The following is a 16,631-nucleotide window of genomic DNA, read 5'->3' on the forward strand; positions in this document are numbered from 1 at the left end:
GAAGATGCTATTTTCCTTTTTCATAGACAACTCAGAAGCAGAAGGAGACCTTAATTCAAGAAACTAATACTGACTTGAATAGTGAGGATGTCAGAAGCAGCTGTCCTGGATGGAAGTTTCGTTCCACATGAAAGGTTCCAGAGGGGAGCCTAATGGCTCAGGTCATGGTCCTGGAGTCTGGGATTGAGTCCTACATTGGGCTCCCTGCTCAGCAGGAAGCCTGCTTCTCCCTCTGACCCTCTCCCCTCTCGTGCTCTCTCAAATAAATAAATAAAATCTTAAAAGGAAAGAAAGATTCTAGATATTGATGAAAATTTGAGAAAGGATTCCTCTACCACCTAGGGTTACTATTCCCATCAGCAGTCCAATATGGTAAAGACTCAAAGATTTCATTTAGTTAAAAAGAAGAAGAAGAAGAAGAAGAAGAACCAGGTGTTTCCTTTTTGTGACAAAAGATGTACACTTATTCCTTAGGTTTTTCTTTGCCAGTTTTTTAGAGCACAGATTTGTAGCATCTAAAGTATAGAATGTTTGAGTAATATTATGATGCTGAATCACTTGGAGTACCTGTAAAGAAATATAATAACTTTGTACTTTATATTGATTATATATATAAGTGGAAATCAAAAGTGTTTTAACCTATAACTATTTTCTCCTATGAAGATTTACAAGTCATATAGTCTTTTTTTTTTTAAAGATTTTATTTATTTATTTGACAGAGAGAAATCACAAGTAGATGGAGAGGCAGGCAGAGAGAGAGAGAGAGAGGGAAGCAGGCTCCCTGCCGAGCAGAGAGCCTGATGTGGGACTCGCTCCCAGGACCCTGAGATCATGACCTGAGCCGAAGGCAGTGGCTTAACCCACTGAGCCACCCAGGCGTCCTACAAGTCATATAGTCTTAATTAAAATGGCAAAGCTCAGATACCTCACTTCCATCTAGAATAAAGCTATTCAAGAATTTTTCTAGGCATTGTCAAAATTATCTAATTCAATCAAATAACTCCAAACCTGGAGCTTGGGGTTAGACTTGATCCTCCTTAGTCTGTTTCAACAGAGCAGTACACTGTGCTCAGAACAAATCACCCGGTATTCAGTCTTTCAAGTATTTCTCACTTCACTCTGACTGAAAGCCCAGGCCCTTGCAATGGAATACAAGACCCCGCTATGATCTGACCCACCATATTCCCTTCTATCACATCATCTATTACCCTCATGAGTAGTTCATTCTGCTCCAGCTTTCTGCGCCTTCTTGCTGTATGCCAAGTATACCAGGCATGTTTCTACCTGAGGAACTTCGTCTTTGCTATGCCCTCTGTCTGAAAATGTCTTCTCCCCAAATCCACATTTTCAGCTCTACTACCTCCTAGCTGTGATTTAGAGCAATTTGTTTAACCTTTTGTGCCTCATTTTCCCATCTACAGAAGGAGAAAAATAACAATGCTTCCCCTAGAGCCTTCCTTGTAAGGAGTAAATGAGTTACCATATGTAAAGTACTTAGAACAGCATGTGGCATAGAGTGACTACTACAGAAGCATTCACCAGTATAATATGTACTAAAAGCCTCAGCAGGTGTTTTGGATCACCTGATCAACTCTTCATAAAACAGAGTTTGAAAGTGTTATTTGTGAAGCAAATCATATACATTTTTCTGAAGTCTAACATGTAAATTGATATGATTCTCACCAGTAGAAACAATTCCTGATATAAACTGTAATTATTTACAGAAGCCTTCCTCCTATACTACAGAACATTTCAACAAATTCATATTCAGAAGACCTTTGGCTCAGTGTTTGATAAAAACACATACTTAACAATTATTTCTCCTCTATGCTCGCAATGAGGTTTCTAGAACAGACTCAGAAACACCTGAAGTGCCTTCTCATTCATTGAGAAACATGAAAAATTACCTTCAGTACACATTTACATAAAGAATATTTTATTTTGGAACTAATCATTTGAGAATTGGTCACAGCACAGTGGTAAAAATAGCACTAAATCTGGAGATATTTCAATTCATATATTAGCTCCACAACACTACAGTTCTGTAAATGAGGAAACAAGTTACTTAGCCATGTGCAGACTTAGTTTTCCCAGCTCTGAAATAGGAGCTCAGGCTTCCTACATTTACTCTTCCCAATCTTTTGGATAAAATGAAATAAGGGGTATTAAAATCCATCTTAAAACCTATATTATTAATCATAATGATAAATGTGCTCAGCATTTACCATGTACCATGCACTGTGCTAAATACTTTATATAAATTGTCTTATTCACAGAAAAAAAAATGATTATTTTGTTGTATGTACTTTGAATATCCTCATTGTTAGATGAAAATCAGTCTTGGAATTCAAGTAACTTGCCATTTAAAGAAATGTTAATATTTCTACAAAGCAGCATTCAGCATTCTTTCCGAAATGTGTGAGCGATCATGACAATCACTATAGAGTTACATTAGAGATTACAAAATTCATTATACTCAATTTGATACATATTGTGAAATAACTAACATTCATATATCAGCTTATAAAGTTACAACTTTTCTCTAGGTCTCACTTGAAATTAAGTATACTAATAATCTAGAAACATGACACAACTTTTTTTTTTTTTACTTTTAAACTTACGCTTTAAGATCTAATGAATGTACTGAAATGTTCTCCCAATTTGTGGAAGAGTAGAGAAGCAGACTTTTAAATATTTCTTTCATATATACAGTGATCAGAATTAATCATAAGGTCTTCGAGAATTTTTAAATATCTTGTATGTTGAATATTTATATGCAATATAGAGGCACATGTGACCACAGCCAATATTATGTACACGTTATACAGCATAATTCATTGAATGTGGGAGGAGAAAGAATATATAAATAAAGAAACAAACAAATACCCTTTTCCGAGTCTTCTCCTTTAGGAAAGGCCGGATCACGGTGTACAGGGCATGGATATACCACGGCTGATTGACAAAATGAATTCCTCCAAATCGTGCTGGGAAACTATCCTAAAGAGACACGGAGTGGGGAGAAAATCAACACATGCTTCAGTATATTGAGAAGGCTTGAGGAAGGTCATAAGGTATATAAATTTGTTATTCCACATGCCTAAATGAGACAATTTGTACAGTTAAAATGAATTAGAAAGAAGGAAGAATCTTACTGCATGAAACACTGTAACTTTCAGACCTAAACTGAAGCAATATGTAATAGAGCAAATCCTTCTTCAGCACAGTTTGTTGATAAGAACTTCAACATTTTTAGGAAGTGCCATAATTAAAGCCTACAAAATGTTAACAGTCATTATAGGCCAAGAAACAGAAATAAAAGACATTAGGGATTTGACAAATACTGAATTTACATTAGGTAAGTGTTTCATTTAAATTATTTCTGTTCTAAAATGTATTTATATTAAAATACTTTTTTAAATTTCACTATAGTTATCTACAATGTGAGCACTGTCATATATCAAAACTCACTTCAGGGGGGCCTGGGTGACTCAGGTGGTTAAGCATCTGCCTTCAGCTCAGGTTATGAGTTCCAGATTCTGGGATTGAGTCCCACGTTGGGCTCCTGGCTCTGTGGGGGGTCTGCTTCCCTCTCTCATTCTGCTGCTCTCCCTGCTCATGCTCTCTCTCAGACTTTCTCTCTCTCAAAATGAATAAATAAAATCTTTAAAAAAGAAAACTCACTTTATTCTATCTTACCGACTTCGTTATAAACATTCTCCTTCCCTTATTTCAGCCATTAAAAAAGGGCAGGAAATATGCGAAAACAAAATTAAAGCTTAGTGTTGTAGCGTAAGAAGTGTGAGGATGCATTTTGCTAGGTTAAATTAAGTCAACACCCTCATAGCGCACCCCACAGGAAGAAATTGGGCCTATTGTAAAGCCAACCCCCTCTTCAGCAAGAGCTCACTTGTGTAAGTTGTGCATGTGAAGTGATTTAGAGAGGTGTTTTCTTTCTGTGCGACTAAACAGGTACATGCCACTTCACTCCGTAAATATGAAGGAAATCCTTAACTGAATGAATTGCAACATCTGACCTCGCTTGAGTATGCTACGGATTCCACATAAATGGACTGATTCCTGCTACTAGCTCAAAACCCCACACTGAACGGACTACAAAAGTCTTATTAAAAACAAACTATACCCCTAGAAGCATCCCTCAAGTTATCACAAGAACTGGAATTCTTTTGGATTCTATTCAGAGCATGAATGGGAACAAAGGAAAAGCAAAGGAACTGAAATAATCATAGATGCATTTTCTAAATTTAGACCTTATCTTCTTTCTTTCTTTTTTTTTTTTTTTTAAGATTTTATGTATTTGACACAGAGAGGTAAGTGGGAGAGGGAGAGGCAGGCTACCTGCTGAGCAAGGAGCTTGAAGAGCCAAAGGCAGATGCTTAATGACTAAGCCATCCAGGCGCCCCTACATTTTTTCTTATATTAGATTGTTTAGTCAAAAACATGCACGGTATAATCCCATTAAAATGTTCTAGTTTTGGGGGGACACTTAGGAGCATTAATAATTAATTCATGGTTTTCTATGTTCATTTTCAGAGCTAATAAACGCTTCTTTTTGCAAAGCAATTTCTATCTCTGGGAGTAACACACCATAAAAGATAACAGTACTTAAATAAATAAATAAATAAATAAATAAATACATTAGAATAACTGAAGGTAAAATATGTCTCCTTTTATGTCAGTGCCTTACTTCCTTAATAAACACGTACTTTTCATTCCTCAAGAAGTTGTTAGAATAATAGAAATGAATCAGCTAGAAATACAGACATAATATTTTTTAAGTCATGACATTTTTATACATAAAGAGAGAATAACATATATAGAATTTAGAGAATGTTAAGATAAACATGCAAGTGCCCTCCATTCAGCTTAAGAACTAGAACATGGCTAGTAACCTTAAAGTTCACTGTATTCATATTCTCTGACCCTCTCCCACATTTTAAAATTTCCTATTGTTATTTTCTTGTTTTAATTTGGTAATATTATAAATTTATATTTTACCTGTTCTTTTATAATTTTGTATATTTTATTTATTTTTATATTTTATAATTTTTTCTGTGTATACATACAAACATCTCTAAAATATAGTTAGGTTTTTCTAAGTACTTACACTTTATAAATATATCACCGTAATGAATGTATTCTTCTGTTGTCACATTACATTGTTTTTGAGGCTCCTCATATTTGAGTTTTATACATGTGCAACCGTAGTTCATTGTCACGGTTGTATATAGTCTACTATTGTACAGTACATCATAATTTATTTTCTCTTGTCAGTGCATATTGTTTTCCAAATATTTGGTCTGCTTTGCCATCACCAGCCCTGATGCTGTGCAGACTTCATCTTGTGCATGTCTCTCGGGTATGTCGAGTGTTTGTGTGGCGTGTATCTCTAAAGTGTTAACGTTGAGTCATAGAGTGTACATACTTCAACTTTACATGATTGGTAACAGCGATTATATCAATTTCCACCCCTCCTCCCCCCAACAATAAGAAAGGTTCCAGCTCTTCCACATACTGCACTTGGTATTGTCAATCTGTTAAATTTTTGCCAATTTATGGGTTATGAGATAGATTTTCATGTAACTTTAATTCCCTAGTTACTTTGTCTTTGCTTATTTTAATTCCATCATTAATAACATTATTTAATAATATAACTATTTAATACATAGGTATTTTCTTAGTCCTTGAGGGCCTGAATTTGGTTACTGTATCTGCTGATCTTGCTTACAGTATCTTGTCTATGGTGAACTCATATGTGGCTGATATTAATCATTGGGAATCCTGAAGTAGGTGGCTTGAAGATGCCTTGCTCCAAGGTCTGTATCAGCTCCTACGAGCTCCTAATCCTACTCCTACCAACTATCAACCTGGTTTGGCTTTAATGTAATTTCCCATTTTGGATTCCTCTGATAGAACAGTGCATATTCAAATCTCAAACTCACAGGAGAAAATTATGGTCTCAGATTATCAGAGAAGACTATTATTATTATTAATACCAATATTATTATTACTATTATTTTTCTACCCACTTATGGGAGAGAAGGAGAGGTTTATTTAAAGTTTCCTAGCCAGCAGGGATTTTCCTAGCACAATCTTCCCTGGAGGAATGCAGAGTCTCACATTTAGTCCCCATTTGCCCTTGGTCTCAGCTGAGGCAAGCCTCATCTTGGCTTCTGCCCACCCAAGGCCTTAGGCAATCATTACCCGCGAAAGCCGCAGGTTCCCGAAGTCAACACTTGCCTCCAGAACCACCTAGGCTTTACTTAATTCTCCTGGTTTTTGTTTTGTTTTGTTTTTCCAGAAGACTTAGTGTTCTTGCCTCACAGTTCAGGGGCGGGTGAGGGGTGGTGACTTCTCTCATGCTCCCTAGAGTTCAGCAAAGGATGTGAAAATATTTTTGTTGTGATGTATCTAACACCTCTGTGTTTCATGGCAGGAAGATCTTCAAGAGTTTTTAACCTACCGCACTACCTGAAGCAGAACCACTTGGAATGCTTTTTAAAATACGCTCCCGAATGGGCATTTAATCTCTAGAACAAAAGTGAATAAACATCAGCTATCAAGTTGTGACGCTAAATGTCTTAGCTCAGTATTTTTAAACCAACAATCACGTGGAGCTCATGCACCTTTATTGAAAAATGAACATGCACACATACACACAAAACTTACATATGAGTTCATGGACTTTCTTGGGTATATCTTTATATAAGGAAGGACGTGATCAGCACCAAAAAGCAGTTGAGAGAGGACAAAAGAGAAGGGAAACCCCTGACTTTGCAGTGAAATTCATCTAGATTAAAATTCGGATTCAGGGCCACCTCTCAGGCATCGAAGTCCAAAACAAGGACAATATAACCCTTGATTCCCTCCTTCTCCTCACTGTGATTGCCTATCTTTCCTTCCTTTCCTGTCTCTTTGTGGCACTACAATGACTCGCACGTTATGCCTTCTGTAGCCATTGAGGTCCTTGGATACTCTGTTCCAGCTTTTTTGTTCAGTGTTCTTTCTTTTTTTCAGTTCTGGAGCTTTTTTTTGATATATTCTTAAGCTTAGAAATTCTTTCTTTAGTCAAGCCCAGTCTACTAATAAGTCCACCAAAGGTATCATTTCTGTTACACTGTTTCTGATCTCTAGATATTTTTTCTTCTTTCTTAGACTTTCCATCTCTCTGCTTATACTGTCTATCTGTTTTTGCATATTGTCTACTTTACCCATTAGAGCATTTAGCCTATTGATCAAAATTGTTTAAAGTCCCCAGTCTGATCATTCCAACATTCCTGCCGTGTCTGGTTCTGATGCTTGCTCTGTCTCTTCAAGTTGTGGTTTTTTTTTTAATTTTTTCTAGTATGCTTTATAATTTGCTTCTTGATAGCCAGACATGATGTACCAGATAAAAGGAACTGCTGTAAGTCAGCCAACTGTAATGCGTTGGTGAGGCATGGGGGGAGGGAAGTGTTCCACAGTCCTGTGATGAGGTCTTAGTCTGCTAGGGAGTCAGTGCCTCTAGACTGTGAACTCCCAAGAGTTTCTCAGTTTTTTTCTCTTCCCGTAGGTGGGACAGGTAGCCTAGAGTTGGGTATTTCTCTTTTCCCATGTGGAAGGCTAGAATTGGGTACCTTCGTACCCCCAGGCCAGTTTCTAACAATACCCCCGCAAATTAGGCTCTGGTTAACTTTCTCCTGCAGGCAGACCCTGTTAAGATCAGAGGAGGGCACTTGTGATGAGCACCAGGTGTTGTATTTAAGTGTTGAATTACTGAATTCTATATGGGAAACTCATAATACACTGTATGTGCGCTAAGTGGAATTTAAATAACAGCTTACAGGAGTGCCTGTGTGGCTCAGTCAAATAAGCATCTGCCTTTGACTCAGGTCATCATCTCAGGGTATCTGGGATCAAGTCCCGCATCAGGCTCCCTTGCTGAGCAAGGAATCTGCTTCTCCCTCTTCCTCTGCCCTCCCCCCTGCTCCTGTAACTCCCCCTCTCACTATCTCCTCTCTTCTTCTAAAATAAATGAAATTTTGAATAGAATAGAATAGAATAGAATAGAACATACAATACACTGATCACTGACTCTGCTGGTCACATATTCTTTATTGGAGATTATGAAGTAAGAAGCACCTTGTAATTAGTGAGAGTACAGCCAAGATGGGTGGAAGAAAGTTAACAGAATTTCTACCTATAAAAACTTCTGGCAATTCACCTGTTTCTGTTCATTTTCTTCTTGAGTGGTACACTTTCTGCTGTATGTACAGATTTTCTTGACCAAACACTGGGTTCATGGAAACTTGGTCTGCCAAAGCTCTAGTGGAATTCAACATCTCTCCAAGCCTCTGTTGACCATACACTCTAGTAAACACCTTTCTTTGGGAGAAGATGGATTTGGAAGCATTTCCTTCACATAATACGTGAGTTTCCTTAAAAGTTGATTGCTATTGCCAATGATTACAAAATGATATCAGTCAAAGCAAAGCCTCTACTTTCTTCTCATTGGCATACAAACTGTATAGACACTATAGATACTGGTGCTGTGGGCACTCTATAGAGAGGTAAATATATGTATCTATATCAAATGTACATAGGTAAGTTATTGATATATTTTTAGCAAAAATATGTTTGCCTCAGGAATCTAGCTATCTAAGAACAAAAACTGGAGAATGAATTATTAATATATTATTAAATTCTTTAATTGATTTTGATGAAATACCAAAAAAATTATAAAATACTATTACAAGTAAATTGTAAGATTTGAGAACAATATAAATCAATATAATTTCTGGTACAATCAAAGTACAGTTTGCAGCCATAAATGAGCAAAATGAAGGTTTTTTATAAGAATTAAAAATACAATTTTGGTCTTGTTTCACAAGACTGTCTAGGGTTCCTGAAATGATCAAAAGTGTTAAGAAGTGACCTCAGTGTAAACATAGGCAAAAATTGTATGTGCAACTCACTCATTCAAAATTAAACTCATTAGCCTTTTTAAAGATAGATAGATTGATTGACTGATTGATTTTAGGGTGGTTACAGAGGGAGAGGGAGAGAGAGTCCCAGGCAGACTCCCCACTGAGCTCAGAGTTCAATGCGGGGCATAATATCATGACCCCTAGATCACAACCTTAGCCAAAACCAAGAGTCAGATGCTTAAGCGACTGCACCAAACTGGCATCCCCATTAGTTTTTTTTTTTTTTTATGTTTGTTTTTCTTTTCTACTTTTATTGCACTTCTTTGAAGCATATAATTTCAACTATTATATGCATGATGCCAAAGTGCATATAATGATAAATCATAGCATACAACACCTAGAAATAAAACTTTTAATTCCATAATTCTATCCCTAAAATTATACTAAAATTAAAGATATTGCACTATCCTTTTATGCTGATTTTAGTATAGATATTGGACATAATTATTGTAGATTCTGATTCTGATTCTGAATATCAAATAAAGTATAATAAAAAAAAGTTACTCATAACCTTACCAACCAGAGACAAAAGCAATCTTAAGGTATGCTTCTAATTTTTTTCAGTTAAGTTTTATATAGATGACATGAAATTCTATATAAAAGTCGGGAATTATGAGAATAATTTTTACATTGCTTCATAGGTATAAAACATATATAATAATATCACACTTTCTAAAATTGTTCCTAGGTAGAGAAAGTAGAAGGTGACTATGACAGCAGCCGGTACTACTAGCTCCTTAGATTGCACCAATATTAGTGTCCTTCAGATATGTTGAAACTTAAGATTGGTCTGCTTTATAGAGAAGTGTTAGGAAGAGGGGGAAGATGAGGAAGGCATCCCTGGGAAGGACAGATCTAAAATGCAGCCCAGAATATTGAAGAGAATAGAGTGGAAATGGAAGAGTACACAGTGAAAGTTTGCCAATGTGGAGAACACAGGTTTAACATTCTGGATAGTTGTAGGAAAATCTCAGTTAAGAGAATTCAGAAAATTTTAATAAAAATTCTCTTAGCTGATCTAATAATGAAAATGAGCACATGGAAGGAAGGAAGGAAGGAATAAAGGAAAAGGCAAGGAAAAAAAGAAAAAAACTGATGTGCCTTGACATACTAACCACACCATATTTTCCTAAATATGACTTTTGGGCATAATAGCATTTGTATACTCATATCTATCTTTTAGAATGTTGGGTAAGCTATGTGTATATCCATCCTACCTATTTTCTTAAAGATTAAGATTCCTGAAGGAAATCATGTCTGTCTTAGTTCCAAAGTTCTGCTTCCATTTCCCACCTCTAGTATTCTGTGCAGTATCTGGACCTAAAGAGAATAGAGCTATAGCTACAACTCCATATTTGTAGCCTCATTAATATTGGGCAGGCAGACCTAGGCAAGTCATTCCATTGCTTTCATGAGGGAAACAAGGATTTTTACCAAAATATTCTAACTAGTGTATTTTGCCAAATTAAGAGAGAACAGCCAGTAAACTATTTAATGACCAGCTAATTGGAATGTTTTTTTCTATGCCTGCCTCATAACTGGTAACGAGCTGTATGTAAATGGAGGCAAATAACAGATTGAAAACAAAGGCTCTTGACCTGGTACACAGCTAAGGTTTTGTGTTTTTTTTTTCTTTTTCCTTCAAGATTTTATTTATTTAATTTGACAGAGACAGAGCACAAGCAGGGGGAGCAGCAGCCTGCAGAGGGAGAGGAAGAAGTAGGCTCTCTGCTGAGCATGATACCCAATGTGGGGCTTGATTCCAGGACCCTGGGATCATGAGTTGAGTCCAAGGCAGATGCTTAACTGCCTGAGCCACGCAGGTGCCCACAGAGCTAAGTTTTTCAACTGGGATTGTACAAATGCAGGAGGGTGCCTCACCTCTAACCTCTTAACTTCTAACTGCCTGGTAAAACTTCATGCTATCCAGGTAAGCAGATAGTAAAAGAACTGGGTTAGATGCAAAGAATTGTGTAGAAACAAAATTTAACCAAAAGAGGTGACTGCTCTGATATGTAGAGAAACAATAATTATTAACATTTTCTAGGTTTACTGAACACGTGGGAGTTTGAGAAAAGAGAAAAAAAATAATTAAATGGTTAAAAAATGAGTAATCAATTCTTACTAGAGGAAACAAGTCAGCCTTCAAAGATATATCACATTGTATTTCAAAATAAGCACTTAGCAAGATTTCCTATTTGATGAGCAATCTCTGAAACAAAATGCACATAAATTACAGACTTAAACTGTAATGATTCCTCAGAAAACTACATCTTAATTTTAATAAGGGTTTTAAGAAACATGGATTAATCATGACAGATCATTTAAAAAAGTAACAGTATACATTAATTTCCCATTAATATGTAGCATTGTAGGTAAAAATTCTTTTTAGAATTAAAATATCATATATCATATATCATATCTTAAAATTTTTAAGATATGAATATATTTTGAAATGATTTTGCCCTCCCAAATGTTAAAATCCTAATCTAAATATGTACTAAAATATAGATAACTTTTTAGATTAAATTTTTAAATTTAAAATTAATATCCCTAGATTTGCATGACATACTTTACAATATCTGCTTGTTCTAAGACCTTTGGCAAAATGTCAGCTATTGTTTAAATTGTCTATCATGAATATAAGTGCGTCAACATGTATTTCTCTTAGGAGCGGTCAACAGAGTATGTTCTACCCAAAGGCAAATATATATCATTTTTGACATTTCTATTTAAAAAGTAGCCATTTCCCCCCATCCTCCTATATACATCAATATTTAGCTAATGAAGGCTTCATGACACTGTGACTCCTAATAATTCTCTTTTGCTCTGTCATTGTCCTTGTATGAAATTCAGTTCCCTTTATAAAGATGTGCTAGATTTGCTCTTTTTCAGTTTTGTCTGAGGGTGTCCTCTGGTTTCATTTTTAAGTTAATTAGAAATGATGCCTGTGTATAATGAAGTTGCCTGATAGTCTCCTTTATAGGGTGCATGAAAGAAAGCATAGAGGGACCTACCAAAGACCTGTACGTTCTCAATGCAAATTACTAGGAAACCTGCCATAGGATTCTAAGGTGTTGAATAATCAGGACCTTTAATTGTGAGTGGATATATGCTGTGGGAAGCTCGGGTCTCACACCAACATTTTGAATACAAGGATTTTATTACCTTGTTTTCATGATTCTACAATCAGAATTCACTCTTAACTTTCACTCAAGAAGACTAGAGGGAATCTTCTCAGGTCACTCAGGACACAGTGGTGGTCAAGGGCTTCTCCAGTTTAAAACGCCACGGACCCAGAGAAAAGCAAGGAGTTACCCTTTCCTCATCCAAGACACACATGATTATCATCTGCTCAAGTGAAAATGAGTGTTTTGTGATCTTCTTATCATTGCTGTAATCTTAATATAGACCAGAATTTCTAAATTTTTAATTTTGTTTTAAAAATCTTAAATAACAGTATAGTTGGTTTGTTTAAATCTACAAAGAATAACCCCAATTCCTTTTTGACCAGTAATTTATCATTTGTAAATAATAAGTAAACATAACATTCACTTGTAAATAACATGTAAATATAAATAACAGCATAATAACTTGTTATACACGGATGCCACGGATGAAAAAAAATATTCTTTTTTTTTCCTTTTCCTGCTAGTTTTGAACACTTGTATTGAAGTAATACATACACTTGGCTTCTAGGTTCCAGTGATGAATCTACTTACTCATAAGATAAATGCATTCCTGTCAACAAAAGAATACCTGCCACAAACACAGAATTACTAAATACAACAGAGGGATACTATAGAGAGAAAGCTTCCTAGAGTCCCCTATGACTATATGGTCAGGGACTCTGCAGTCTGTGGCCTAGAACTGATCTATCTCAAAGTCTCTAGTATACTCTAATTCTAGAAAAATCATTTTATATACATATTTTTTTTTCCTGTGCCCACCTTTAATCAGTTGGTGCTGGGTAACTTTGCCTCAAACACGACCGTCCTCACCCGGCAAGGGTCCTTGGAATACAAATGCTGGTTTATTAGTTTAGAGAAATCCCTACACCTGGATAAAACTCTTAAATTACACTGGTGATTCAGTGGCATCAACTCTGCGTGGAGAGAGGAATGTCTGTGTGTTGACGCAGCTTAGTGGGATATTATATAAAATATTCCTCCTCAAAAGAGCTCTTCCTAGCTAAAACTATTTCTTAAAGTAAAACCAACCCGGAAAACTAATTGGAACATGTTTAGTCATCACATAACAGGCAGGAAGATCCTTCTTTTGTGAGCAAAATAAGTATTGTGTTCTCCCCAGCTACTTTTTCTGTCAGAAAAGGTTGATAACATATTGAAGCAAATCACAGCCACAGAGCCTTAACACGAAGACACAAGGCTTACTTCAGTTAGTTGCTGCTGGTGTGTGCCTTGAACACACAGGAGGCAAGACACATAATACAAGGCCTGCAGAACACGATACAAGGCCATTCTCATACCTCTTCACCATCCATGAAATACAATTTCAGTCAAGTATAACAGCAGGAGAGAACCGAAAGTAAAAATTACCAACTTATAAAATTGTTTACATCATCATGTTCCCAAGTCAGGCTCTTCTATTAAAAGTGAATGCATATTGCATCACCACTTCCTCAAATCTTAAGTGGGTAGGAGAAGAATAAATGAAACAAGAAGGGATTGGGAGGGAGACAAACCATAAGTGACTCTTAATCTCACAAAACAAACTGAGGGTTGCTGGGGGGAGGGGGGTTGGGAGAAGGGGGATGGGGTTATGGACATTGGGGAGGGTATGTGCTTTGGTGAGTGCTGTGAAGTGTGTAAACCTGGCGATTCACAGACCTGTACCCCTGGGGATAAAAATATATGTTTATAAAAAATTAAAAATTAAAAAAATAAAATATAAAAAAATATATTGATCATCTAAACATTGTTATTAGAAATTGAATGTTATTAGAAATTAGAAACAATAAAAAAATGATACATAACAAGGGTAACAAACAACTGCGCCACTTCTAATCAAATATTAGAATATGTAGTAATTTTCTGTGACCTGTATCTTGAGGCCTCGACCTCCAATCTATAAGTCAACTGCAGACGATCTTACTATTACCCCAGCTAGTGTATCAATAATGGATTAGGTCTTTCACGAGACTTCTAAACTACCTCAGTAGCACACGTTCAGAAGTGCTGACAATCTCATATTCAAAATTGCCAAAGGGGAGGTAAGCCACAGAACGTCGGGCTGGAGGAATTGAGAAGAGCAAATTATAAAAAGAATTAGGCAGAAATCCTTAAGTGGATATTTCAGGACACTCCTGCCTACATCAGGCATGTGAAACTAGACCAGATTGTTTTTAATGATGAAACTCAATGCTGCAAGAGTTTGGCAAGACGGGAGCCGTCAGATTCTGTTGAGGGAATATAAATGGGTAAAACATTCCTGGAAGAAACCTCAAAATATACTGCTTTTGTCCCCTAATGCCAGTTCTAGAAACCAATTACGAGGAAATCATCATTAATTAGAGTAAAATTTTATGTATAACAGTGTTTTATATATATTTTGTAATGAGGAAAACATTGGGATCAATTTAAAGTTACTTTAACAAAACAGTGAATAAATGAATAATGTGTTTATAATATATAATGTTCAAGAGCAACTAAAATGGTATTCAAAGAATTCTTAATGAAAGAAAATAATCAAAATATATTAAGTCAATAAATCAGGAAAAAAATCATTTATTTTAAAAAGGAATATTAAAGATTTAGAAACATATCAAAATACTCACCTGGTTAATCCTCTGTAATTGAATAATAGATGACTTTTATTTTATGCTTCGTATATTTTATATTTTTCAAATGTTCTTATATGACCATGTACCACTCAAGAACATGCACACACATACTCACAAACTTGTAAATATGTCTAATGGTAAAAACATCATATGCTTAAAAAAATCAACATAAAAACCACAAAATAGCCCTCTAAGTATCTATTAAACTTAGCAAATATTTACTGAGCATTACTCTAACCTGGGAAATGTAAAGGGGATGTGAATGAAGCAGACACCTTACCTTGAAGGAATTTATGTGCTACTGGGAAAGAGAGTAAGTAACATAAATCAAGAAAAAATAATTTCCACAAGGTGTGGTTAGGTTTGAAGGAAAGAAACGATGCCAGAGACCAAAGAGAAAAATAAGAATCATGATGAAAGTACTCCCAAAAGTAGACTATGGAATGGACTTTGGGTTATCAGTGAAAATCTGGTAGTTGTGGATGAGGCAATGGAGCAAGTGGAAGAGTGTCCTGGGGAGAAGGAGCAGTAGGACCAGAGATGGGTAGACTGGGCCACCTTTAAGATACAGTTGCCGGGAGTATTTGTCAAGAGTTGAGGATAAATGTGAGGAAATGTTGGCAGTGTGGTTAAGAAGATAGTTGTGGAGTCTACCTGGACCATCCAGGTTATCTTGCCAAAGGGTTGTATTGGGCATTCTTGAGAACAGAGTTGTCTATTATAGTTGCATTGTTGAAACATTAGTGTAGCATGGGTGTGTAGTTTGTCATAGAAATCTGATATTTTATACTTATGTTTTAGTACAACAACTCTAATGTAGAGATATTTTATCTCAGGTTAAAAAAAAAATCCAGTTAGAATTTTAGCTTAATTTTTTAAAAATGACCAAGTAAGGTATGAGCCACCATCTTCCAGGTCTTTTGTCATGGCTAGCCACGATGAGGCAGCAGGGATGAGGTGGTGAAGGTTAGGGATGGGAGGGCTGGAGTTAGACTAGGGAACAGTTAGAGATAAGGAGGGAATAAGGGTTATGGGTGTTTCTGATGCATAATTCTTCAAATAGAAAATGATGACTTGATGCTTTGACTTGCCCAGTTTGTTTGAGGAACACTTGCAAAAATGTCCTACTTCACCTGATTACAAGAAGATGGAGACATGCAGTCAAATCTATTAGCACTATACATGTAACTAGAGCCTGAATTTGAGTCCTATCAAGATCTGAAACCATAAAAGGAAAATAAGTTACACATGTTAAAAATATGGGTAAGATACAGCATAACAAATGGTTGGATGCAGAGGGGACCTACCACGGAATGGCTGAAAGTAGGTTGTTATTTTTTAATCGTGGTTAGTTCACCACTAATTGTACTAGAAACTCATACAAGAAAAGGAAAGGATTTAAGAGGAATTCTGATATGTTGAGATTTCAGTATTAGTAGTCCATGTGAAGATATTCAAAAGCTTGGATAGCTCACACTGAAGTAAAGATATAGAAAGGAGAAACAGAGCAAAAAATTTAAGATTTATGACTACATTGAAAGGCTACAGTAATCTGTATACTATTAAAACAATAATAATACAGATTTTCTCCCTAATTTAAGTTCCTGACCAATATCATGGAGCTGACTTGAGTAAGGAGTTGGAGAGAAGAGGTCACTGAAGCCAGAACGATGTTTTCCAATCATTTGCCAGAACACTTTTAGCTCTACCACTGCCTTCCAAGACTGTGTGATGTCCATATGGGTTGTGAGGCAGTGGATTATAAAGACAGCTTGAGAGAGTCTAAAGATGTTTCAGGCACGTGTCCTTCAAAGAGGCACACATGAAAAATAGCACGACTAGGG

At 36.0% G+C, this 16,631-nt stretch overlaps 1 protein-coding gene across 1 annotated transcript in view; it reads right to left on the reverse strand.

Moving 5' to 3' along the window:
• The window catches only part of CLVS2 (clavesin 2), an 80,314-nt gene that overhangs the window by 28,248 nt on the left and 35,435 nt on the right, over positions 1-16,631 (reverse strand). The window contains exon 4 of the mRNA XM_004740119.3: positions 2,887-2,997. Coding sequence (XP_004740176.1) covers positions 2,887-2,997 — 111 coding nt within the window. The remainder of the gene's footprint in view (positions 1-2,886; positions 2,998-16,631) is intronic.

Source organism: Mustela putorius, unplaced genomic scaffold, assembly GCF_011764305.1.
Source record: "Mustela putorius furo isolate JIRA1106 unplaced genomic scaffold, ASM1176430v1.1 tig00003863_pilon_pilon_pilon, whole genome shotgun sequence".
NCBI classification, from domain to species: Eukaryota; Metazoa; Chordata; class Mammalia; order Carnivora; family Mustelidae; genus Mustela; species Mustela putorius.